The 26945-nt window shown below is 37.8% G+C and overlaps 1 protein-coding gene and 1 long non-coding RNA gene across 2 annotated transcripts; both read right to left on the bottom strand.

Annotated features, from left to right (window-relative positions):
- Positions 1-60: 60 nt before the first annotated feature.
- On the bottom strand, positions 61-22719 carry LOC144288784 (uncharacterized). Its single transcript, XR_013356781.1, has 3 exons — positions 22576-22719; positions 2218-2313; positions 61-599 (listed from the first exon to the last, which is right to left on the bottom strand). It is a non-coding gene; the product is annotated as an uncharacterized LOC144288784 (long non-coding RNA).
- A 3117-nt stretch (positions 22720-25836) lies between these two features.
- FERD3L (Fer3 like bHLH transcription factor) lies at positions 25837-26567 on the bottom strand. The gene has a single exon (XM_077855880.1). The coding sequence runs from the start codon at positions 26565-26567 to the stop codon at positions 26061-26063; it is 507 nt and encodes a 168-aa protein (XP_077712006.1). The 3' UTR covers positions 25837-26060.
- Positions 26568-26945: the final 378 nt, after the last annotated feature.

Below are 26945 nucleotides of genomic sequence, written 5' to 3'. Positions count from 1 at the left end.
GACTTCTGGGCGGGGGGGCACTGATACTATTACTCTGAGAAAAATGCTTCTGATCTTGGTAAGATTTTAGAAATCCTAGCTCATTTCTTGTTTTCTATTTGATCTCTGCAGTGGAGATCAAGCTTGGTGTTTTTCCCTGTGGTTAGCCAAGGTCAGTACCTTTGCCTTCCCCACCTGAGATACCTCAGTGAAGACTTAGCTATAACTGATGCATTTTATTCTCACTTACCCCCATTCAACACCTTGAGAGATTGTAAGGTTCTGGTTCTGCCTAATGGTGCATTCAGAAGACCTGAATTCTGGGTTCAACTGGCACTAATTACAGCACGTTTATTTATTCTTTGATAAAAATGCATCCGTCTCTAATTATATTAGGTACTTAGAGTAAGAAGATTTAGTCCCTGACATCAAAGATGTCACTCTAATGAGAACTAAAACATGAAAACAATTTTGTAACATGGAGAGCCAACTGCTATGATAGATGTTTTCAAAGAATGTCAAGGAAGGACACTGGACCTGGTCTAAGGTGACAAGATGACTTTGTGCATTGGGAAATTACCTCACTGCCATGGTAATCTCCAGATACACTTCTAGGAAGCCTGTTCCAGAGAGAGAAACACACAGAAAGGCTCACCAACCAGATTACGATGCACATGTCACATGGTTTATTAAGTCAATTTAAAATATACATGGGCACCTGGGTGGCTTGAGCCTTTGGCTCAGGTCATGATCCCAGGGGCCTGGGATTGAGTCCCTCATCAGGCTCCTGCTTATCCCCCTGCTTATGTTTCTGCCTCTCTTTCTTTGTCTCTTATGAATAATTAAATAAAATCTTAAAAAAATAAAATATACAGCAAGAAAAGGAAAGAGAGTAGGTTAATATACTAGAATAGGTTGCAAACAGGCAGGCAGGGCCATGCTACCCAAATCCTGGAGTACATGAGTTCACATCATTCTCTCTCTTTTCCTCTCTGTCCTTCCATCAGCTTTCCTTGCTGATGGTATGGTTAAGAGGTCCAAAGTAAGGGTGAGCAATGTTGGAGGATGCTTGAAGGTAAAATAACCTTGCTCTGTTACAGAAGGCAAATACTTTTGTCTTGGGACTTGACACAGCCTCTGAGCAGTTACAGATTTTATCTTTCTATCTGGGCCAGAGAACAAGTGGGCCAGGTAGGATGTTACCAAAAGGGAGCCTAAGAACTCATGATTATGGGATTCCCTGAGAGCCTCATGACTATTTGATGCTTACATAGTCTTTCTATCCCTTCCTATTCACTTTAGTGATATCTAAGATATCTTAGAGGTTACTTTCCATATTTACTATCATCTTTCTTTTTCTAAAGATTTTATTTATTTATTCATGAGAGACAGAGAGAGGCAGAGACATAGGTAGAGGGAGAAGCAGCCTCTATGCAGGGAGCCCGATGTGGCACTTGGTCCTGGGACTCTGGGATCTCACCCTGAGCCACCCAGGTGTCCCAGTGTCATTTCTTTTCTTTGTCTTATTTCTATACTGTGTCATCTGTTCTCTTCAGCAGAATTGGATAGCCATAAATATTACAGGAAGCATACATTGCAGTGTTCCTGAATTACCCTTTATCTCTGCTTTACTCTAGAAGGACCGTGGAGTGAACCAGATGAGAAGTAGAAAAGGTAGAGGGAAGGAAAGACACTGGGATCAGCATGGGCAGAGGCAGGGGCACAGGAGCCTGCATGCTGTGCTCAGGGGCTGGTAAGAAGTCTTGTATGGCAGGAGATGGAAGGAGTGTGAGAACGGCTGGAAAGGACACAAAGTTTAGATCACTAACTTCCTGTGCCATGCTAATTTTATTCTAAATGCAATTGGGGAAATTGAAGACTCTTAAGCAAGGAAAGGACATGTTTAGATTTATATTTGAGAAATACAGCCTATGGGGGCATCTGGGTGGCTCAGTGGTTGAGTGTCTGCCTTTGGCTCAGGTCATGCTCCCAGAGTCCTGGGATTGAGTCCAGCATTGGGTTCCCTGCAGGGAGCCTGCTTCCCCCTCTGCCTATGTCTCTGCCTCTCTCTGTGTGTCTCATGAATAAATAAATGAAATATTAAAAAAAATACAGCCTATGGATAGACAGTGCTGGGGATGGATGAATTAGACAGCTATGTGATTATATTTAGGGAATTCTTGGCTCAACCCACAATATACATTATGTAAGTACAGCAGTTTACTAATGAGAACTTACACCATTGCAATAGCTTTGGGGCACGTGGACAGGATAATACGAAGCTGAGAGAAAAGGACTGGATGGATTCAGATCTGGAGGTATCACTCTCCTCATCTGTCAAATGAAGTAATTGAAAAATGTGTAAAATTCAAAAATGTGTAAACTTAAAGGATTTTAGAAATTATCTAGTCTGATAGTTTTATAGATGAAAAAGTTTTCTCTGGGACTGCTTTGAACTCCACAATTTGACAATATTTGGAATCTAAAAGCATTTTCCAAAGTGATGAGAATGAGTTTCCTTCTAGTTCTGAAAACTGCTTGTGGCCAACTGTGGGCTTAAACTTTTGTGCCAAATATAAGTAAAAACAGGCAGTGAAGTGGTTTGAAAGGGAGCAGGAGGGGCTTCCTCCAAAACCACTTGATACTTCCCATAGTCATGCTTTAAACCTGTTACAAGTAACTCATTATGTTGGGGCCTGGCATTGTCCTCTTCAGGTTCCTCTTTTAGATGGCAGATTTCCCAAGGTGAGGTAACACATTGGCTTACTAAAACCTTTGAGTGAATTCCACTGTATGGCAGTTTTCTCAAGAAGGGAGGGGCCCAAGGTAGCCAAGGACACAGGGACACATTGGAGAGCTGAGATCGGAAGTTAAGGAAAGTTATGAAGAAAGGAATGGTTGTGGTATTAAGGCCTTTGCAGTTTTTCCAAGGCCTGTCTAAGCCTTCCATGCCTGCTCTTCCATGTGGCTGTTGCTGTCGAGGTGTCTTTTCGATTCAGTTCTAGATAGAGTACAATGAGATAGTGAGGAAACAAGAACCCACTGGCCTTCTCATCATTTTGATGTCTGCCAGGATCTTAGAACCTGGAAAAGTGTTTATCAAATAATGCATACTCTTCTGTTTCACCATCAGATGCATGTTAAGAGCAAATATGAATCATAGTCTCTTTGCTTTAATTATAATGGACCTATTTAAATGTAGTTATATTCAAGAGTAGAACTATTTCCAGGGAATATGAAGTATATATAATGACTGAGGAAAACAAAAATAGCCACAAGCAGTCATAAGCAACTTTAATGGCAATTTTAATTTCACAACCAAGTGTTTAGGCTGAGGATAAATAATTGTTAAAAATATTCTGACAAGAACAACAAAGATGTGAAATTTGAAGCATATCAGTGGACTCAGCATAACTGAAGAACAGATACTGCAAATGAATTATATTTAATTTATTTTTTAACTGGGCCATTCTCCAAAATAGACTATAGTCTAATATAATTATCAGGAAAAATCAACTTTAGTTCTAGGTTCATGTAACATTCATTCACTATTGTGTTCATTATTTTGATTCTTACATGAAAAATTGGGCACCCAGATATTTTCTAGAGATTCATTAAAACATTTTACAGTACTTGTTTAATACATATTTTATTTTATTTTATTTTATTTTATTTTAATACATATTTTAAATGGGAGAGAGAATTTCACAGCAAATTTTGGTAAGACAAAGTGATTGTTAGATTTTACTTGTGAATACAACAGCAATAGAAGCTACAAACACAGGGTGCTTTAGCTTTTGTCATTTCCCTGAGTTAATAGGTATGGTAGAGGATCTATTGGAGAATAGAATAGAAGGAAAGCAGATTAAAAATAAGAATCTAGGTCATTTCCCTAGATTAAATTAGATGGTCATTTTAGTTTATTATAAAATTCCTAAAACATTGCAATTGCAGAACTGGAGAAACTGCATATAAAGAAAACACTTGAGTAAAATCATAGAGCTAGAACTATAAGACATTTTAGAAGTCCAGAGTACTTCTCCCTTTTCTGGCAAGACAGAATTGTCATAGAAAACAGTGCAGTAGATTACAGACCAGATTCTGGAGCCAGTCAGCCTAGGTTCAAATATGACTCAACTTATCACTACCCATGTAACCTTAGATAGGTTACTTACTCCTCCATGCTTCCTGTGAAGGAGAGAGGATAATGTACATCATCAGTTGTTGTCATGATGAAATAGAGTCATAAGTAGTTAAAACGGTGCCTGGCACTTGATATGTGTTTGGTATTATTTTATTTATTTAATTTAAAAAATTTTTAAAGTTTAAAATATTTATTTATTTGAGAGAGAAATAGTGAGATAGAGCACAAGCAGCGGGGAGAGGAGGAAGCAGGTTCGGCGGTGAGCCAAGAGCTGTCTCCATCCCAGGACCCTGGCAGGCTGGGATCATGACCTGAGCCAAAGGCAGATGTTTAACTGACTGAGCCACCCAGGTGCCCTGATATCATTATTTTAAATGAGTACTAAGTTAGGTGGTACCTTGTAGACTTGAGATGCAGCATTTACATTCAATTCTAAGTGCAAAAGGAAGGGTTTACAGGGTAAATGAGGAAATTAATCCATGATTCAATTTGTTTGAAGAGCAGCTGTTCCTATGTTCCTGTCTCACTCCCTGAGGTCTCAAAGTTCAAAATGGAGACACTAATTGGAGGAGGTTCAATAATTTATCCATGCCCTGGCTACCAAGAAATGGTAACAGGAGCCATATGACTTCCATTTTCCATAGTAGGTGGTGTTTTGTCTGAGCTGAAGATTCTTATTCAACTATCTGCTTCATACCACACTTTGGGTTTCTCACAGACATCTTGAACTTATTGTTACTCTAATGTAATTTGTTCCTCCCACAAGCTCAGTAGATTATTTATCTAATTGCTTAGCCTAAAAACCTGAGAGCCATCATTAATCCATCTCTTGACTCCAGCCCACCCTTTCCTCCATCCAAGCGATTACAAGGAGTACAGTCTCCCTATCAAGATGGACAGATTGGGTATTCACGCTATAGTAGGAAATTAGTTTGGGTGCAGTGTATTCAGAACTCCAAGAGAGATGGCATTTCCAGAATTCATACCATTGAGACTCCCTGTAGCACAAGTTAGTGTTAAGTGGCTCACATTGGAATCTGTTTCATTTGTTAGTATTTTCTTCCTGAGAAGCTTAATTGCTATGAGAAACCAGACTCTTGGGGCACCTGGGTGGCTCAGTGGTTGAGTGTCTGCCTTTGGTTGTGATACTGGGGTCCTGGAATCAACTCCCATATCAGGCTCCTACAGGGAGCCTGCTTCTCTCACTGCCTATGTCTCTGCCTCTTTCTCTGTGTTTCTCATGAATAAATAAATAAATAAAATCTTTAAAAAGAAGAAGAAAAAAAGAATAAAGAAGAAAGAAGAAGAAGAAGAAAGAAAGAAAAGAGAAAGAAAGAAAGAGAAAGAAAGAAAGAAAGAAAGAAAGAAAGAAAGAAAGAAAGAAAAAGAAAGAAAAAGAAAGGAGGAGGGGGAGGAGGAGGAAGAGAAGGAGGAAGAGGAGGAAGAAGAAGAAGAAGAAAAAAGAAAGAATGAGGAGGAGGAAGAAGAAGGAGAAGAAGAAAGAAGAATGAAGAAAGAAGGAGGAGGAGGAGGAAGAAGAAGAAGAAAAGAAAAGAAGAAGGAGAAGAAGAAGAAGAAGAAGAAGAAGAAGAAGAAGAAGAAGAAGAAGAAGAAGAGAAGAAGAAAGAAGAAAGAAGAAGAAGAAACCAGACTCTTCCCATATTCCTTGTGGGCTCCATAGTGTGCAAAATGGGAATCCCATAAATTCTTGTTTTTCGATTATTACTCTCTTTAGGAATGTACAAAAATATGCAGGTCCTATCACAGGTTAAATATTTCTCAATTTACCTCAGTGTTATCTTAAACTTACATTTTAGCCAGTATACTTAACAGTGAAATATAAAGTATTATCTGTTCCTCAAAAATCAGGGATTTTAAAGACACTTGTTTTAAAAACACGGATTTGGACACTGTTTCTTCCCACAGATATTCAACCAAATATTAATTCTAACTAGATTCTGAAATTGTTTGATAAACATATCTAGTCTTACTATAGCTATATATGCCACATATATAGGTGTGTGTGTATATATATGAATGTACATGCACATATATATGCGTATATACACACACATATTGAGCATTTTGTGTGTGTGTGTGTGTGTGTGTAGGAGCACCAGCACAAATACTGATGAGAAAGGAAAAGACTACAGTCTTTTTTTTTTTTTTGTGGCACCTATTCATATTGTATACTAGACTTCTTAGAACCAAGTTTCTGATCCACCATTTAAAAATACTGGTATTATCGATTATTGCATCTTCTCAATTTGTCCTGCTTTCTTCTTGGGAAAATAAATTATCTCTAATTTCATAAATATCACCCTACTACTTAAAATTATACTCCTCCACTAATCCCTATGCCCCTTCTGGATTATTTATTACTCTACAAAATAAATATCTTTTGTTTTTCCACTCCTCATTTCTTCCTCACACACAGAAATACCATAGGTTTCATGAGGGAAACACACACACACACACACACACACACTCCACACACAGAGTCCAGGAGAAGTCTGACTATTCCTGAAAGATTTTTTTTTTTTTACTTAAGTAAATTGGAAAAGGAAGCATTCAGTTTCATAAAGGATTTTATTCATGACAATATATTAAATACCCAAATTTCATAGGGCTGTTCTGTTTTTATTTTTAAATAAAGCTATTTAACATAGGTTTATGATGTTATGGTGACAAAGATGACTTACTACAAGTAACCTTAACAAAAGCAGTTCTCTCTGTGTGGTTTAATACTGTCAGAGATTTTTGAATGTCCTGAATAATACATATACTTCTGGCTATCTTCAGTAAATACTATCTTTCTTAGCTGAGATATTAAAAGCTATTGAGAAGTGATTTTTAGATTTTGCTCCCTGAAATTTGATAGTAAAATGAAGTAAGGTTGAGAAAACCATTGAGCCCAACAATGTCTTAAATGGAAGACATGAGTAATGTAATTTGAAAGCTTTGTTGCCCTAGTTGGTGGCAAGAGTGTAACAATAATTACCATCTTCTGTAATTTAGTATTCTTAGCCCAGACTTCATTAACCAAAGAGAAAGTCATAAAAGACAGATGAACTAAAAGCATGCTAAATTTCTTATAATTTAAAACTTTGAATTTAGATAAGATATATTTTAACTATTTGTTTGAAAAAATTGTATTGCAATCAAATTTATATTGTTTGTACTGTCATAAAATGACAATACTTTGTGTTCTATAATGTACCCAAGCTGACTTCTACTCTATCACATTTCAGGCTCTCTTTCATTTTGTCCAGCGATTGTTTTTCCATTCTGAAATATCAGACTGATGCCTTGTGAGATGAGGCTAGGGTATGAGGAGTTGTGATATGTTATAAACTGGGGTGGGGAAAAGGCATAGTATGTAGCACTTGCTCTCTCATATCAGCTTAACATGGTTAGAACAATTTAAACTTAGTCCTTGCCTGTTTTTACTCTGGCCTTAGGCTTAAAAACTTGTGCAGTGTGAGTTCATTCTGCTCCTTCATGGTGCACAATATTAATGAGACCCTTTTATATGTCAGGCACTGTTCCAGGCACCTGGGAGGAAGAGATATATTAAGTAGGATATAGTACTATAATAGATTAAAAAATGTACTGGATTAAACAGTACAGCTTGTTTTATGAAAAATTTGGATAGGTGTTATAGGCTTGGCTTAATGGCTCAGCCTTGTTGATTTAACTTCTTACTCTATCCTCAAAATATGACTTCTCTTTCATGGACCACATGACCACCCTAGGTCTCCTTTCAATTTTGCATTCCAGCCATTGAGAAAGGAGAGAAGCCAAGGGAAGACATGTCCTCTCGAAAGGGCCCTGTCTAGAAATTACATGTGACTACTCCTCACATGCCATTATTAGCTCATAGTCCCTTAGCCACAACTAACTACAAGTGAGGCTGTGAAATGTAGTCATTAGCTGGATAGCCATGTCAAGCATCACTTTCACAGTTTCTTTTGCTAAAGGAAGAAGGGGAGAATGGGTCGTGTTGGATAATTAACAGGCTCTTAATCAAGTAGTGAATAAAATAGTCATGAATCTTGGCTTCAGCATGGCTTAGAATTTACTCCTTTAGACCTAGTCATAGTGTGCGTGCTAGGTATGTGGCTGTTTTACTCAGCATGTCAGTGCTCCTCTTCCAGCAGTCTCAACCTAAGGGCATTTCAGTATAAGGTACCACACAACTTACAATATATTAAGTACATGTCTTCTATTATATTCCAATAGCTAGTGTTTCTAAGACTCCCACATGTCCCATCCAGTATCTGCACAAGCTGAGTAAGTGTATATCCCTCATTCCACTGTGAGCTCATTTTAGGGAAGATATCTTAACTGAAGGAGAAAATTGTGTTGAGAACAGAGTCAAGCCCATAGTAAGCATCCAATAAACTTGATAGATTTTTGTTAAATTCTTCCTGAAAGTTAGCACAAGAGTTGGATGCTGAACAGAGCAAGAGAACTCAGTTTGCTCCAGCCCAATTTAAATGTAAACTGAGCCTACATTATTGCTACTTTTCACTCTCTCCTCGCTAACATTTATGTGCTTGCTTAGTGTAGGGCTGCACATAAGAATGACCATACATATTGACTTGGGAAAGGGAAGTCAGGAAATTGTTCACCTTCTTGATCATGTTGTCAACTTCTCTCTCCCAAAGGAGATATTTATAGCCCACTCACTTCACTAAACTGAAGAAAATAGATCTTCATGTTTTCTTCTCTATAATTTCTGTAGAAAACATAATTTGCATGCATTTTTCACAGAAGGAAAGAATCTAGAAAAGAAAATAAACTTTTATATGCTATTATATAAAATTTAGTTAATGAATCTAACAGTGACAACATGAACAAGGGGAAAAACTGTGGGGAAAGAGGGAAGAGAAGGGAGGCAAGAGAGATCTATGAGGATTTTATTTATTTTTTGTTATACATAGCCACTTATCCTTGTGGCATGAATGATCAAGAAAGGACTAGTAGAATTGTAATATAAATGCATTGAAAGCCAATTACGAATGATATAGGAATATTAAAAAGCACCAACAACTAACTTGTAGCAAACCAGTCAGTATGGGGGAAAAACAAATTTATGCAATATTGAAGTAGTCTAAAGAACATTCACAAAATCAGAGATACAATAATGGTCTTATACTTTAAGCTTATAAGGAAAATGTCATAAGTCATGTCTTCTGACACGGAAATTCTCCCAATTGTTGGAATTTTATTTCAAGAAAACTTCTATTTCTGTGTGTGTATGTGTTTTAAAGATTGTATTTATTTATTCATAAGAGACAAGAGTGAGAGGCAGAGACATAGACATAGAGGGAGAAGCAGGCTCCCTGTGGGGAACCCGATGCAGGATTCGATTCCAGGACCCCAAGATCATGACCTGAGCCGAAGGCAGACATTCAACCCCTGGGCCACCCAGGTGCCCCAGAGAACCTCTATTTCTGAATTAAATGTTATAAATCTAAGAATTATATTCACTTATGCCACTTGATTCATTCAGTAGTAAATTTATGATCAGCCTCCATGAAAAGTTTCCAGCCACCCTTAGATTCATAGTTTAGTCTGAATAGTACCCTTCCCTCTTAAAAGATGTTTCACTGGGGTTTGTCCACACTGTCCTCTTGCAAGTAGGACTTGACATTTCTGACTTCGGTGCTGCTCTTTACATTGTTTTTGGGTTCTTTGGCATTATAACTTGGCAATGTTATTGTCTTATACTAGAATTGTATTTAGATATGAACTAGTTTAAACCCATAAGTTGTATTTTCCTTTTGTGGAGATGATGAAGTAAACATCTTTGCGAGGAAATTTTCTCAGTTTTAAGGTTAGAATTTCACTTATAGAAGATCATCTCAATTTAGTTTTAATTTTGCTAAGGAGCCAGAAAAATACAGTGAACAAAAAGAAAAAAAAAAACAAAGTAACTGTCCAGTAGCACAAAGGTTGGACTAGTTAGGACATATCAGCCAAAACACGAGATAGATTTATCTAATGCTTATATATTTCACATACTCTCCCCTCCTCCCCCCCCTTTTTTTTGCTGTTCCAAGCATCATAAATACGATAAATATCCTATGTAGGATACTTTAGATGACAGTGTACCTCATCATTAATTCTAAATCAGAGCCTCAAATGCATCGCATGAAGGAAATATCAAGGATTATGTGGTCTTGAGGTGGTAGCCTTTTTGTTATAGTTATCAGGCAGTAAGAAGCTATACATGTAGGTCACACATATGTATTTCTGAAGCATTTAAGAAAACAGCCCAATTTAGATGGAAGAAACTCTTTCACACTCTGTGAACACAAAGCAATATAGAAAATGAGAGTAAGGAAACAAAACATAAATTGCATAAAATTCAAATCATCCTGCTAGCAACACATATAGTATTGAAAGATGGTATAAATTGAAACCATAGGAACTAACAGTAACCCTTAAAGGAGTCCTTCAGTCTGTACTTAAATAAGTTCCTTACCAAACTGGATGCACAAACAATGCTGGGCCACCTTCACAAGGAGTACATGCCATCGTCCAGCTAATTGACAGGAGCACAGAGCTATACTATGGCAACATTTGTCACAGTCACTTCTAGAGAAAGAGACAACTAGGTCAAAATCAGGCTCCACCCTGTCTAAGTTTAGACAGGATATTTTATCCAATTTGAGCTTGTTTTTTTTTTATTTGTAAAGTTGACATATTAATATTCATCATAGTATTTTGTAAGGATGGGATGACATAGTATATGTAGGCAGCTAGTGCATAGTAGTTGTTCAGTAAATCAATTGTTGTCCCTACTGGCTTGTGATTTCTCACTCAGCACTGTCTGCAGTGGAGTGGGGAGCCACGTCTACAGGAGTGTCTGTGAAATCTGAGGCAAAACACCAGCCAAATACAAATAAAATGGGATTTCTCCTTCATTATTTTTCAGTTTGCCCTTTGACTTGTAGTGAAGATAATGGACTTTTTGTTATCTTTTCTCTTTAGTATTCACCCAGATTTTCATAGTCTCGACTGATGAGTTTTTGACAATCAGACGTGAACAAAGAATAATTGTAAATACTATGTAACATGCATGAACCAGTAGACAGGTTTTTATTCCATTCGAATTAGCTCTCTAGGGGCTAATATGACCATATTCTAGGTATTAATTTAGCTTATGTGGCTCCCACTGAAACTGTTTTGGTTTCTATGGAGACTTTTGCTCTGGTTTACTAGTATATAACTGTTTCCTCACCTTTTCATTTCCTGAAATAGCACCAAGTACAGTATCTAAATTTTGACTAATATAAATCAAAGCACATGCTTTCCTTTCAGTAAAGTCCTCTATTTCAACATATGTGCAGGATTTTCCTTTTTAATGCATTAGACATCTGTTATTGCTAATGGGGATAAAATGTCACATGTTAAAAACAATAAAAGTTATTAAAAGCAGTGCAAGTTTGAAATAATTTGAAATTATGTTAGAAATATATTTTTTCTTTTAATATATGGCAGTTTTCAAACATGAATATGAAAAGTATATGACAATGAATATGCATATGGATATGTACACTTATCTGGTTCTAATATGTCCTTTAAAAAGATGAAGTAAACACTAAATGTTATACAATTTGTACCTTCACACACACATACACACACACACACAATGCACATGCACAAGCACTCATACATGCATTGTAATGCCCATGGAGCTAAATAGGAAGAAAACTGTGGTGCTAATTGTTTAAAAACCAGGAATTTCCTTAGAAATTAGTATAGTTTATGATAGTTATTTTTATTAGGCGTGTGTGTGTATGTGTGTAAGTTGTGGGTGAACTCAGCTGTGTTTAAGAAGGCTCACAACATTGTTAAAATTTCCACTTGCATTTTCTATTTCAGTATCAATAAAATTGAAGTGTATATTTGCAAGTACTTTTCCTTTTAGTTTTTAACTCTGTGTAGTTAATGGTAAATTTATTCCTTATCTTGCTAATTAATTTCAACTTCTCTTGTATGTTTGGGGAGGAGGAATGTCAAAATACATGTTTTATTGAAGACAGATTTGTAATTGAAAAGCAGTCTTTTCCCCAAACCCGATGATTTCCATTACACATAAAACAATACAAAAACTGGGAAGCTAATCAAGGTTGTTAAAAATCAGGTTACTGGATATCCTTGTAGGGAGAGAAGGGCCATAATTGGAGGGAAGCATGAGAGAGGCCTCTAGTATGCTGATAATGTTATGCTCTGCGGTATCCAAAGAAAAATATTACAGAATGTCACATCTCAGCATATTAAATGCCTTGTTTTAAATATTTTAGAGCTAAGAAGGCAATAGTTCTCCCTTGAGTAATAGCATCCTGACACACAACTGACAAAATTCACAAATTGTTTTGTGTGGCTATTTTTAATATAAAATAATTGTATTTTTCTTTTTTAATTTTGATAACATTTAATATCCATTCTCTTATCAACTTTCAAGTCTATAATACAGTATTGTTCATTAGAACAATGCTGTATATTATACCCTCAGAATTAATCTTTTAACTGGAAGTTTGTTCCCTTTGACTAACATCTTCCCATTTCCTCTGCCCCACAACTGCTGGCAGCCACCATTCTACTCCAGTTCTATGATTTTGGTATTTTTAGATTTCACATGTAAGTAAGAATATACAGTATTTGTCTTTCTCTGACTTAATGACCTCAAAATCCATCACTAATTGCAAAAGACAGTATTTTCTTCTTTTTTTAAATGACTGAATAGTATTCCAATCCATGTATAGTCCACGCTTTCTTTATCCATTCATTTATTAGTGGACACCGGGTTGCTTCCGTGTCTCAGCTGTTGTAAATAATGCTGCAGTGAACATGAAGAGCACAGATATCCCTTCCAGACACTGCCTTCATTTCCTTCAGATAGATAACCAGCAATAGGATTGCTGGGTCATATAATAGTTTTATTTTAACTTTTTGAGGACCCTTCAAGCTGTTTTCCATAGTGACTACTAATTTATATTCCCACCAACATTGTAAAAGGGTTCCCCTTTCTCCACATCCTACCAACACTTCTCTCTTTTCTTTTTGGTAATAGCCATTCTGATAGGTGTGAGATGACATCTCATTGTGGTTTTGATTTGCATCTCCATGCTTATGAGTGATGTTGAGCACCTTTTCATGTACCTGTTGGCCGTTTGTAGGTGTTCTTTGGACAAACGTCTTTTCCTGTCCTTTGTCCATTTTAATTGGATTATTTGTGTTTTTTGCTATTGAGTTGTAAGAGTTACTTGTATATTTTGGATTTAAACCTCTTATCAGATAGATATTTGCAAATATTTCCTCTTATTCCATCGATTGCCTTTTAATTTTTTGATAGTGTCTTTTGCTGTGCAGAGCTTTTAGTTTGATGTAGTCCCACTTATTTTAAAATAATTATGCTATTTTTCTGACTACAAAAGAATGTTAGAAAACTGGAAAAATATAAACAAGTACAAAAATGGCCAATTATAGAGCATATGTAAAATATTTATATCCATATATAAATATTTATATGTAAGTAAAGTGCATACATAAACATATATTTATACACATATCTATATGAAACAGAAATGAAATCATGCCTTACATTTAGCTGTATACCTTTTCATTTATCATTTTTTGGAATCATCTTTTCACAGCACAATCTCTTTTGTACATCATCCTTTAAATGACCACAACAGTTTATTTATTTGAGAGAGAGGGAGGGTGGGAGAAAATGAGTTGAGGGGAGGGACAGAGGGGGAAACGGATTCCCCACTGAGCAGGGAGCCCAGTGTGGCTCCATCGCAGGACCCGGATCTTGACCTGGGCTTAAGGCAGACACTTCACCAACTGAGCCACCCAGGTGACCACAATTTTAAACAAGGACTTACATCTTTTAAGGACTTACATTTTTAGATATCTAGGTTATTTTCTCAATATTATAAACAATAATATATAGTGTTATTTTCCTAGGCTAAATTCCTACTAGTGAAATTTCTGTAAGCAAGCTGTAAGAATTCACAAAATGCCCTAATCTTGTAAAATACGGCTTAGATCTTCTCAACTAGAGCCAAAGTTCAGAGAGCATTCTTGAATCCTAACGCCTTTCTTGATATGGTAAATTACCTGAACTTCAGATAGTATTGAATCTCTCCAAGAGGAAGTAGTTCTGCTCCCAGGGAAAATTCTGTTTTTCTCATTGAGTAAATGACCCTCATCTAATCAATGAGTGTTCTGTAGGTTTCCTGAATGGCAATTCCAGACACCTTTTCTACAATTTACTGGCTGCTGGTCTTGGTAATTATATTTAGGTCTGATATACTTATGTGTGGCTAATGATCAGTCAGTAACTGGAATAATTCCTGGGCTTGTTTTCAATATATGTAAAGACACTGATGCTTACTTGAATTTTGGTGACAAAAGTTAGAAATGCTCAACAATCATTAATATTACAAGAAATATTCAAGAAAGAGATGGCAATTTGAAAAAATAGTGAAACTACCAAAGTATGAAGAAAAAGGAAGAGATATGAAATCAGTTTTAAGATTTGAGTTAATAGGGATCCCTGGGTGGCACAGCGGTTTGGCGCCTGCCTTTGGCCCAGGGCGCGATCCTGGAGACCGGGGATCGAATCCCACATCGGGCTCCCGGTGCATGGAGCCTGCTTCTCCCTCTGCCTGTGTCTCTACCTCTCTCTCTCTCTGTGAGACTATCATAAATAAAAAAAATAATAATAATAATTAAAAAAAAAGATTTGAGTTAATAGTGAAAAAATTTACATAAGGACCACCCATTCTAAAACACTTTTGAATGCGTTCTGATAAAAAGACTTTTACATGTATGCATGTTTGCATGTATGTGAACCATACAATGGAAGGAAGGGTTATAACCATAGAAAGAGAAGCTTGGAGGGTGTCCTGGATAAGGACATTGAGATTTGGATTAAAGTATGGTGTATTATTTCATGTGGATGCAATTTGGGAAGATTTTTGTTGTGTTTTGTTGTGCAATACTTTAAGTCCTAAGCATTTTTAAGCCTGCTTCATGTTAACTTTAGAAGTGGTTGATTGAATTTGATGAAATGCAATATACTAGTAAGGGTATGAAGTTTAATTTGTGGTTGTGTCGTCTTGAAACAAAGTGGCATCCTTTATGCATATTTTAACTGAGCTCATCTGCTCTAATTTTAATGGACTGCGGTGAGATTAAGCAAGGGAATAGTGATGAAAGCAATGGTGTGGCATGTTCAATAAGATCTACAATTAACAAAACCACTTGTCAAATGTTTGTTAACTATAGTTACCACATTTTTTGGTCAAAGTATGAACCCATGGTGAGAATATTTGAAAGTGGGTATGCTCCCCAAGTCAGAAAAATTTTAGTAAATTTCAGAAGGCCCTTTACCATCAACCCTCAAATAAACCATTTAAAGTTGAATCAAAGCTTTTCAAAGGAACAAGACATGACAATTATCCTTTTATCTTTCTATGCAAGGAATAAAAATTATTAAAATAGTGGATATGAAAGAGTTACACATTTTCGTTTTTATTTTTTTAATATTTATTGATTTATTTAGCATGAGCAGAAGGAGAAGTAGAGAGAGAGAGGTAGAGAATCTCAAGCAGAGTCTTCATTGAGCATGGAGCCAATGCAGGGCTTGATTTCAGGACCCCGAGGTCATGACCTGAACTGAAATCAAGAATCAGACACTCAACCCACTGAGCCACCCAGACACTCCATTTTTATTTATTTATTTAATTTTTTTAGAGTTACCCATTTTTAAATGTTGAGAGAAATTCATGCCAACTTCATCTTTTCAAAAACTCCTATTTAAATTACAAATAAATTTAGGCCAAAGTGTACAAAACTTTTAAAAGATTTTGTATAAATTTACTAATTTCAGAGTGAAAAAAAATCCACGAATAAAGAGGGTAAAGCTAGGTGCCAAATTTTCATAAAGGTATAAATGGCAGAAATAGTGCAGGATTTCCAATAATGCACCTTGAGACCCAACTTCCCTCTCTGTTGTTCCAAGGAGGGTCCTTTTCTCCTTTCCTCTCTGATTCTCTTCTGTGGAAAGCAGGTGGCAATTATTTAAACTTCTGGGGTGCATAGGGACTCCTATGTCCCTCAGGGAACCTAAAACAAAGCATGATTGTGTATCTATTCCTGGTTGACTGAACTGAGTTCCAGGTTTTCATATTTCATGTTTGTCTAGATCAGGTATGCATAATAATTGAGGCAGTTCTACTTCTCAATTGCTATTACCAACACTACAGCCTTCAAAATGAATTTGTTCAAAAATAAATTCTCGGAGGATTTACCAATCAAGGTATCATCTTTTCATATAAAAAACTTTATATGAAAATTTTAGAGGTTATTTCAGAAAAGTAGGGTTTACAGTGACCTTCCTGGCAGATCAAAGATTGTGATTACATGTCATGGACCAGAAGCCTTATCTTTAAATTTCTATGTTTAAAAACAAAATTAAACAAAAATTTACTATAATGCTGGCAGATTAAATTTGGCACAAATGCCATGCTAATTAAAAGACTGATTCTGTTTAGGAGAAGCAAGACAATTTAATATTGTTTTCGTATTTGTTCTCATGAGCCTTTCTAAAAGGCTGAATTGTCATTTTATTTTATATACACGTTCAACATTGAAATAGCATAAACAATAACAACATTCACTAAATATTTACTTTGTATGAGGCATTGTACTAAGCACTTTATGTGATCTCTTCTGACAATTTATATAACTCTGCATTTATTACTTCTACTTTATAGACCAGGATTGGTACTGAAGCCCAGATCTTTTAAGTGAGTTATCTAATCTAGTAAGTGGCAAAATTAGGATGTGTAGCTCTTCCAACACTCAAACCCATACTTGAGAATGAATGTATCTGGCCAAGGAAGTTGGCATGGACCACAGAATCCAGAATCAGATATTTAGTTCTTGGCTATGACTTTCAGGGGTAGAGTCCTGATTTTCATTCCAGGATCCACATAATACCATGAACAAAACTTGGCTTCACTTTCATGAAACACTTGAAGAAAAATTATAGAACAGGACAAGTATCAAGTATGTGTGAATGTCTCCCTAAAATTAATGATAATTCACATTTGTTAGGTGCTTTATAGGTTCAAATGAATGTCATAGTTATTAACTGATTTTTTCAGTTTTTATTTTGAATTAAGTATAGATTCATAGGACATTACAGAGGTGGTATAGAGATGTTCTGTGTGCCTTTCACTCAGCTTTCTCCATTGGCTATATCTTACATAACTATATTACAATATCAAAACCAGGAAATTAACATCGGTGTAAAAAGACATAGTTCTATGTCATTCTATCACATATATAGGTCAGTGCAACTACTGTTGCAATTAAGATACAGAACTATTCCATTAGAAATTATCTGATTGAATAAACGCACACTTACTTGGACAATATATATTTAAATGTAATGTCTAGGCTGCTGATAAAATAGAACTTCTCTGAATGAGGGGCACCTGGGTGGCTCAATGGCTGGGCATCTACCTTTAGATCAGGGCATGATCCCAGGGCCCTGAGATCAAGTCCTGCATTGGGTTCCCCGCAGTGAGCCTGCTTCTTCCTCTGCCTATGTCTTTGCCTCTCTCTGTGTGTCTCTCATGAATAAGTAAAATAAAATCTTTCTTTTTTTAAAGAGCTTCTCTGAATTCATATCATTTTTCTCAGATTTAAAATCACTTTCCTTTCCTTTAAAATATATATGCAATCGCAGTAGCAAGTTAAAGGAGGGAGTTGGGGGATCCCTGGGTGGCTCAGCAGTTTCACGCCTGCCTTTGGCCCAGGGCGCGATCCTGGAGTCCCGGGATCGAGTCCCCCGTCGGGCTCCTGGCATGGAGCCTACTTCTCCCTCTCCTCTGCCTGTGTCTCTGCCTCTCTCTCTCTCTCTATGTCTATCATAAATAAATAAAAATAAGTTTAAAAAAAAATAAAGGAGGGAGTTTTGATCTCCCTGTTCATTTGACGGGTGTGTATTGTTCCACTTAGAAAGATGCAGAGACCAGAACTAAATGCTGACATATAAGTATTCCAGGAATAAAAAATATTGGAGGAAAAATCTGATATTTTTCAATTTACCTAAAGGTATTTTATAATGAATTCTACTTTTTATATTTTGTACTTTCATATATTATCATTGGTAGTAAAGGTGGTGCCTTGTTCATAGACTTTTTATTGCCATAAAGTTGTAAGGGATATGATGATGATGAGTATTTTAATAGTAGTTACCATTTACTGAGTGCTTGTACACCATTTACTCTGCATACATATTTCAGTCAATCCTTATAATGGCCCAACTGGCTGAATATTATTATATTTTATTTTATTTTATTTTATTTTATTTTATTTTATTTTATTTTATTTTATTTTATTTTATTTTAAAGATTTTATTTTATTTTTTTTTTTTTAAAGATTTTATTTATTTATACATGAGACACACACACACACACACACACACACAGAGGCACAGACACAGGAAGAGGGAGAAGCAGGCTCCATGCAGGGAGCCTGATGTGGGACTCGATCCAGGTCTCCCGGATCACACCCTGGGTTGAAGGTGGCACTAAACCGCTGAGCCACCAGGGCTGCCCTATTATCTCTATTTTAAAGATGAATAAATTAAAGGCCAACAAGGTTAAATAAGCTGTACTACTTCCATAACATGATGTGATGTACTTGCAATTCAAACCCACTTCTGCCAAATTCCAAAGCTTGTGTTTATAATCATTATGTTCATCAAAAAGAGTTTTGTCTCTTTTCTTGTGGCAGGATTGCATTGAAGCCCCTAGAGGAAAGTTTTGACTTTAAAATATCCATAGAAGATTATTTCAAGGCCTCTTCAAAAACTTACACCAGTAGTCCACCTTACCGGTTTTAAAAAAACTATATTCCTTTGGTACATGATAAACACATGTCCACATTTCTGATCCTTATAAAGATAGTTACTTATTTTTACCACATAATTTCTGCTTAAAAATAATAAACATATGCTCATTCACAAATAACCTCAGTCCCTAAGAAATTGGTCTCAAATCCTTGACTGGGTATAAATCTTAGTTTCACTATCTATTTGCTGATTGAGCCTGGGCAAGTTATTTACTTCTTAATTCCATACTCTCCTCATGACTGCTAGGGTAATCATGGTATCCATATCCTAAAATTATTATTTGAACTTTAATAGTTATGTAAAGAACCCAACTCAGTGTTTAGAACACGTGCTATTATATAAATAAAAATATGGTTATAGATATTGTTACTATACTCAGACCTAAGAATCCAATTATTCCATTTTTTTTCCTTCAGACCATTTGTAGCTTCTCCAACATTTCACTAAACTATGGGACTAAATATAGTCAGTGAGTTCAAGATCTGATTTGTAACAAATGCAACTAGTGATTTCACTAAGTTTTGGAGAAATCACAAAATTATCTGCAGTAAAACAATTGTGTAATCATATTCCATTCATTTGTTCATTCATTCAAACACATGTATGTGATGTTGTTGCCTTTTATTGTATACCAACTGTTTGATCTATTTCCAGATTCTCATAGATATTTTCCTCCCTTTTGAAGACTGGAAATTATAAAAAGCTGTCTGCAACAGCTGCTTTGAGGTCATCTACGTTTGCTGACTGCAGGTGGAAATCTCTTTCACAGAGCCCTAAATGGAAGGTGGTAAAATTTGGCTTTGAGGGAGCTGGACTCTACTAGCCTTTTGTATAATTTATCATCCACAAAGTGTGTTAAGGTGCTTTTGATCTTTGGAAACAATATCTTTCAAAGTGAAGTGTTGCTTATATGTGACCGTTGGTCCTCTATAGGTATCTCAGTATCATGCTGATTTCAATGAGTGAATGAATTTTTAAGATGGTATAGTGATGACTCAATTTAATAGAGAGACTCTAGATCCCGTTGAAAGTTGAGAGGATCAAATGAGAGGAGGTACGTGAATAGTGCTTTGAAAACCATAAAGCACTAAGTAACCATAAGTCATTTTATTATGATAATTTCCATCATATTTATTAAATTTTTGGTTTCACTGAACATTAAAAATTCTTTGCTTTCTGCAATATTAAGAATGGATTTCTGCCAAATAGTAACCATAAGAAGTGTTTTAAAATACATTCATACTATTCTTTGCATTTCCTTGTATTTCTTTATGGCATATATTTCAGGCACAGAACTAAAAATTTAGGGTCACAGAGAAAGTTGTGGAAATGTATAGGCTTTGAATTATAGAGACTTGAGGATTTTTTCCATCTTTCTGGTATTTTATTCATGTTAGTTTACATGGCTTCTTTCCTTTACTTCTCCTCCTCTGCCAGGTTTGGTTTTGAGCTTTGGATTCAAAGAAACCCCAAAGTCAAAACAAAATGGTCAGAACTGCTGACTCTTGTTTTGCAATCTTTTTTAGTCCAGCATTCACAGCAAGAGAGGGTAGTGACCAGAAACTAGGACTAACTTCACCCAACATGTTGGCAAAGTTCAGGAACCTTTGAATGAACTTGCACCAAGATAAAGGTATATACCAAAACTTCAATACTTTTCTATCTTATATTAAAGATAAATTTAATGAAATAATATCACCCTATGAAAAGTAGATTTAGTACTTTAAATTAGTCCACCAGTTATTTTTGGAAAAATAAAATAATTTACTTTTTGTATTAAAGACAATCTCCTGGTTTTTCAAATTGCAGGTTCATTTTGGAAGGTCATATGTAAAATGTACTTAAGTGTCTTCGTTGCCTTTGAAATTTTCTTTGAAGATTTGTAATTAAGAAAACAGTTGTGCTAAACTCTGCTTATCAGATTTCATCTCAGCATTTTTATAGTTTTGTTATAAACCTTCCACCATCATGTTTTTATAATGGAATTGCTGGCGAATGCAATAATAAATTCCATCTAAGGATCTTAATTGTATGTTCATGCAGAAATTATGCATACAAGTATAATATTTGGTTCAATTTTCAGTGCTAATTTTGCCAAAATCTGCTTTCACATTGGGCAACCGTAAAAGATGATCATCCTGAATAGCTGCCCATTGATGGTAAAAGGCTTCTGATTATTTTTACTTTCTTTGGAAAGTTCAATTATGTCTTTCAAATACAATTTCATATAGATCTTTTCTTGGTTTACAGTTCTGAATACTAATAGTAACCTGATAATTATGGGGAACTTAGTTTGAGACCAAAAGGAAGGTTTCAGACTGTAAATTGTATGTAAATAAATCGCCCCAAACAACATCTAAAATGGTATTTAGATTCCAAATGTCCAAATAACTTTTAGATTTCAAAAACATTATTTTAATTTTCCAGAAGTAATTTAACAGTAGGATTTTTTTTAACTGGTGGAAGGTATTGAGAATACCTACTTGTAGTTTATTAGTGTTAGTTTAAAAGATAAAGAATAAAACAATTTTGGGGCACCTGGGTGGCTCAGTGGTTGAGCCTCTGCCTTCGTCTCAGGTCATGATCCCAGGTCATGATCCCAGGGTTCTGGGATTGAGTTCCATAGCAGACTCCCCACAGGGAGCCTGCTTCTCCCTCTGCCTATGTCTCTGCCTCTCTCTCTCTGTGTCTCTCATGAATAAATAAAATCTTTTTTTTTTTGAATAAATAAAATCTTAAAAAAAAATTTAACATAAGATGTGCTATGCACTAAAAACATTTGTATTAAAAAGTATACTTGGGGTGCCTGGGTGGTGAAGTACATTAAACATCTGACTCTCGGTTTCTGCTCAGGCTCAGGTCATGATCTCATGGTCCTGAGATCAAGCTCTGTGTTAGACTCTGTAGGCTACATACTCATTGTGGAGCAGAATCTGCTTGGGTTTCTCTTTCCCTCTTCCTCTGCCCCCCACATTCACTTGCACTCTCTTTCTCTCTCAAATAAACAAACAAATAAAAATTTTTTAACAAATATACCAACAGATGGTAGTAGCTACATTGTGGTGAGTATAGCATATAGTGTAGAGTTGTTAAATCATTATGTTGTACGCCTGAAACTAATGTAATGTTGTGTGTCCACTATGGTAAAAAAAAAAAAAAAGAAAGAAAGAAAAATTAAAAGAACATAAAATTTATGTCTCTTACATGAAAAAAAACTGAAGCTGTCATATTGCTTAGAAAAGTTGAGTGTCAGGATGCCTAGGTGGCTCAGCTGTTGAGCATCTGCCTTGTGCTCAGGGCATGATCCCAGATCTAGGGATCAAGTCCCCAATCAGGTTCCCAGCGAGGAGCCTGCTTCTCCTTCTGCCTATGTCTCTGCCTCTCTCTCTCTCTCTCTCTGTCTCTCATGGATAAATAAATAAATTCTTAAAAAAAAAAAAAAAAGTTGAGTGTCAAGATATGGAGGTGTACCAGATTCATGCAGATGATTTTGTCTTACCTCTATGGATGATTTGGTGTAAGAAATAAGTCAACCATTTTTCTGTGTTTATAATCCTTATTTGGATTATTCAAATTATTCTATCAGTACAATGATTAAGAAAATGCCTTGAGGGCAGCCCGGGTGGCTCAGCGGTTTAGCGGTTTAGCGCCGCCTTCAGCCTGGCCTGATCCTGGAGACCCCGGATTGAGTCCCACGTCAGGCTCCCTTCATGGAGCCTGCTTCTCTCTCTGCCTGTGTCTCTGCCTCTCTCTCTCTCTCTCTCTCTCTCTCTCTGTATCTCATGAATAAATAGATGAAATAATAAAAAAAAAAAGAAAATGCCTCGAGACTTTACATTTTAAAGCAGCTTCTAAACATATAAAATAATTTACAAAGGACAAAACAGTTGCGGGTTAATGGATTCAAGAATTATGGATATAATTCTTCTGGTGATAATGAGGACATTGCTTATCATTTAGGGTCTCTTTAGATATTACTTACTATGGTGAAGAGGTATGCACTATAGAATATTACGTGCTTACTAAGAATATGACTGTTTCAGAATATGAGGGAGAGGATTAAGGATGATGGATTGCTTGTATTTATTCTTTAGGACCCAGTGATTTTGAGGTCCTTTTGTCTATACAGATTTTTTTTTTTAATTTCTGGTTTTCAAAAAAATATTGATGATTCCTAGAGTTGAGCCATTTTTTAAAAAAAACTTACCAGGTTGTTTTTTTTTTTTTTTTTTTTAACATGATGTTTAATTCTCAGGAGAACTTTAAGGGGGAGAGTAAGTGAGCTTCTGCAAGTTCTTTCAATTTTGAACCCATTCACTCTATACATAAAATGTCATTATATTTTTTAATTGATTAAATAAATAACTGTATAAACACGAAGTATTGATGGAGCCACTAGCACTCCATAAGAAGTTGGGAAATAAGTAGTTATGTTCTTTCTATATATTAAAATGAGTAATTTTAAATTTATCTTAAAAAATACAGAGGGCACCGGAATGGCTCAATGGGTTAAGTTCTGCCTTCAGCTCAGGTTATGATCCCAGGGTCCTGGGATAGAATACTGCATGGAGCTCCCTGCTCAGCGGGGAGTCTGCTTCTCCCTCTACCCTTCCCCAATGTTTGTGACCTCCCTCTCTCCCTCTCACCCTTTCTCTCCCAAATAAATAGATAAAATCATTTAAAAATACAGACAGATATGCCAGTCCCAGTAGCCAAAAAGTTGTCTAGAAAAAGAGGGAAAAATGAGTAATTTTACCTTATAAAATTGATGTAGGGGTCATTGTCCAAATTTTGGTTTATTTTATAAAGGTTCTAGAGAATAAAAAAAATACATTCCCTGATTTTTTTTTTGTCTTATCTGGTTACATTTTTTTCCCTTTTACTTGTTTATTGTCTTATGGTAGAGGTGGAAAAAATCATGGTGAAAAGACATGGCCAAAATAAGAAATCACCTTTGGTAGGGTGATCATTTCAGAACTAATTCAGTTCCTGTAGATAGAAGAACTAGGAAAAGTTTTAAAAGAAGACACTTGAGAGACAAGCAAATCCCTGCAATGCTGGTGGGAAGGAGTGTAGACTAGCAGAAAAGACCTGGATGGCAATCTGGCCATTTTTAGCCACAAACTTAAATGTTCATTTGGTAAAGAAATTTTCTTTCTAATTATCTAATATCAGGAAATTATCACAGGCAGAGAAGACCATTTAGAAGAGTGCTCTTTGCATCAACATTTATTTTCTTAAAAGGAAGTATTTTAGCTCTCTACTTGTAAAGGACTGGCATTAAGTTGTGGTACATCGTTAGGACAATAAAATACAGTAATCAAAATTATGCTCAAAAATTATTTAAAGTCAGGGGGAAAGTGCTTATTCTATGTTGCTGATTAGAAAAAGATCAATATCGAAAAGTATCTCAAATTTGTTAAGCAAATATAATTTATAACTGTACAGGGAAAAAAAGACTAGAAGGAAATAAAAATAATAGCGGAGGTAATGTGGATTTAAATTTTACTTTTTTTAAACTTTTGCTTTCCAGACTTTCTAGGATGAGTATATAGTACTTATTAATAAAAATGAATCATATTTCTAAAGGTATGATAGGGAGAATAGTGTGTGTATATTGTGTATGTGTGTGTGCACGCATAGGTGTGTGAGGTGAAGCGACAAAGTAAAGCATTGGGATTTATCCTTTAGAATTTCTGAATTTACAGTTAGGCGGGCCTTGTTCCCTCGAGTTCCTCCTCACTTACCTACGCCTATCTGAAGAACCGCAGTTCAGGTGTTTGCAGGTCGCCCAGAAGGAAAAAAAAAAAACGTGGAAAGTCAGAGGATCCAGACTGGGGGTGGGCCCTCACTTTGGTCCCCGCTTCAACCTCATCTCCATCACACACGTTTTCCAAAGTGGAAGGATGCATCTCCTCCTCTGAGTTTTTGCTTTGCCCGTACCTAGCTGCGGCTAGAAGGAAAGCCATCTTCTCTGTCTACAGCTAAAAATTTGAAAGTGCGCGCTCAAGCTGCGCTGCACTGGGAAGACCAGGTCCTTTTCCCGGAAGCCCAGGGGAAGCCCCGCTCGGCGGCCAAAGTCCCGAGAGCTCGAGATCCCCAGAAGCCCGGGAGCGACCCTGGAGCCTGAGCCCGAGCTCCCCCCTCCCGCCTCCCCGTCCACCTCGGGGTTCAAGCGTCGGTCTCCCTCCCGGAGGGACCCGATTGAGTTTTCTGGTTCTGCGCGTTAAGGGGAGGGGAGGGGGGATCCTGTCCCTTCTCAGAGGTCGCCTGTCCCCTGGACTCTTCTTTCCTCATCTCCTTCCTTCTAGACAAGCCAAAGAGGACCGGGCCAGAGGTCCGAAGACCCCACCCCCTGCACCCCCTGCAAATGTTTCTGTTGCAGGACCACCCTAGGCGCGCGGCCCCTCCAGGATGGGGCAGCACCGACTCTGGAGGCTTTAAAAAAGGGGGTGGGGGTGGGGAAGGTAGGAACCTCTATTTTATTTCTTTTCCTTTCTTTTTCCTTCCTTCCTTCCTTCCTTCCTTCCTTCCTTCCTTCCTTCCTTCCTTCCTTCCTTTCTTTCTTTTCTTTCTTTCTTTTCTTTCGGAAAGAGAGGAATCTGGTCTGGCCTCTCGAGAAGCCCCGGAAGCGTGCAGTTTGGGGAGAGGGTTAGCCCCTCGCCCACAGGCCGGCAGAAGCGGAATCTGGGCGCTCGCGTCAGCAGCCCCAGCGGGGTCTGAGTCCCAAAGCGCCCTGCCCTGCGCGCCGCTGCCCCAGACTCCGCTGACACCGCTCGCGTGTGTACTAGCGCTAGGGCTGCCACGCTTCTCGAGGGGCTGTGATTTCGCAACCCCGGACCAAACTCCAGAGGGCCAGACCCTTCTGTCTTGAAGAGTCCCTTCTGGCCCCCCGGCCGCACCCTGCCAGGTCCTGAAGCACCCCGAGGCCGCGCGCGCCCAGGAGAGGAGGGGAGGCCGGAGGCGCCTCCATCCCACTCCCGCTCAGCCGGTTTCTTTCTTTGCGCAGCTCTCCAGGAGCTCGGTCATGAAGGAAATGTAGACGATGGCCAGGCGTAGGGTCTCGATCCGGGACAGCCTCTTCTCGTAAGCAAAGGTGGGCACCTTCCGTCGCAGCTGGTCGAAGGCCTCGTTGAGGTTGAACATCCGCTTCCTCTCGCGGATGTTGGCCGCCTGGCGCTGGGCATAGGTGATCACCCTTTTCCGCTTGGGACGGCCCAGCGGGGAGGCGCCTCTCCCGCGCTCCTCTTCCTCCTCCTCCTCCTCCTCCTCCTCCTCCCCCTCCTCTCCTTCGCCCTCCTCTCCTGGGTCCACCTCCTCAAAGCCTGCCAGCCTTCTGCGCCTTCCCTCTCGGAGCACAAGGTCCCGGTCCCCAAAGGGAAGCCCGGGTGCGAAGTCGCAGAGGAGCGGGTGCCCGGGGGAGTCCAGGGACAGGTCCGCGACGAAGTCCAGCACGGTGGCGTCCACGCAGCCCTCCGGGTAGGCCGCCATCGCACCGCCCCGGCCCTGCCTCGCAGGGAGCGGCGAGACTCCTAGCAGCTCTCGATGGGCGGCAGCGCCATCAGCGAAGGGCCGGGGGAATTCGCATTTATAACCAAGCGGATAACGGGGTTAGTGGCAACGAGAGGGAAGGCTCTGGCAGTGTTGTCCTCCCGAAACTGATGGAAGGAGACAAGCTTGAGCACGCATGGGAGTCTCAAAGGGTTAGGCCTCCGATTCCGAGATCCTTTTCGATGCGCCACCTGGGACAGTTCCTATTTGGCAACAGACCCCAGCTCTTACCTGCTGTGCTTTTTTGTGTGTGTGTCTCTCCTCACCCCCCGCAGCCAACTAATATTCTTCAGGCTCCTTATCTCATGTAGCTCTTTA

Source organism: Canis aureus, chromosome 18 (genome assembly GCF_053574225.1).
Source record: "Canis aureus isolate CA01 chromosome 18, VMU_Caureus_v.1.0, whole genome shotgun sequence".
Lineage (NCBI taxonomy): Eukaryota > Metazoa > Chordata > Mammalia > Carnivora > Canidae > Canis > Canis aureus.
This window is presented reverse-complemented; position numbering and strand designations above follow the sequence as displayed.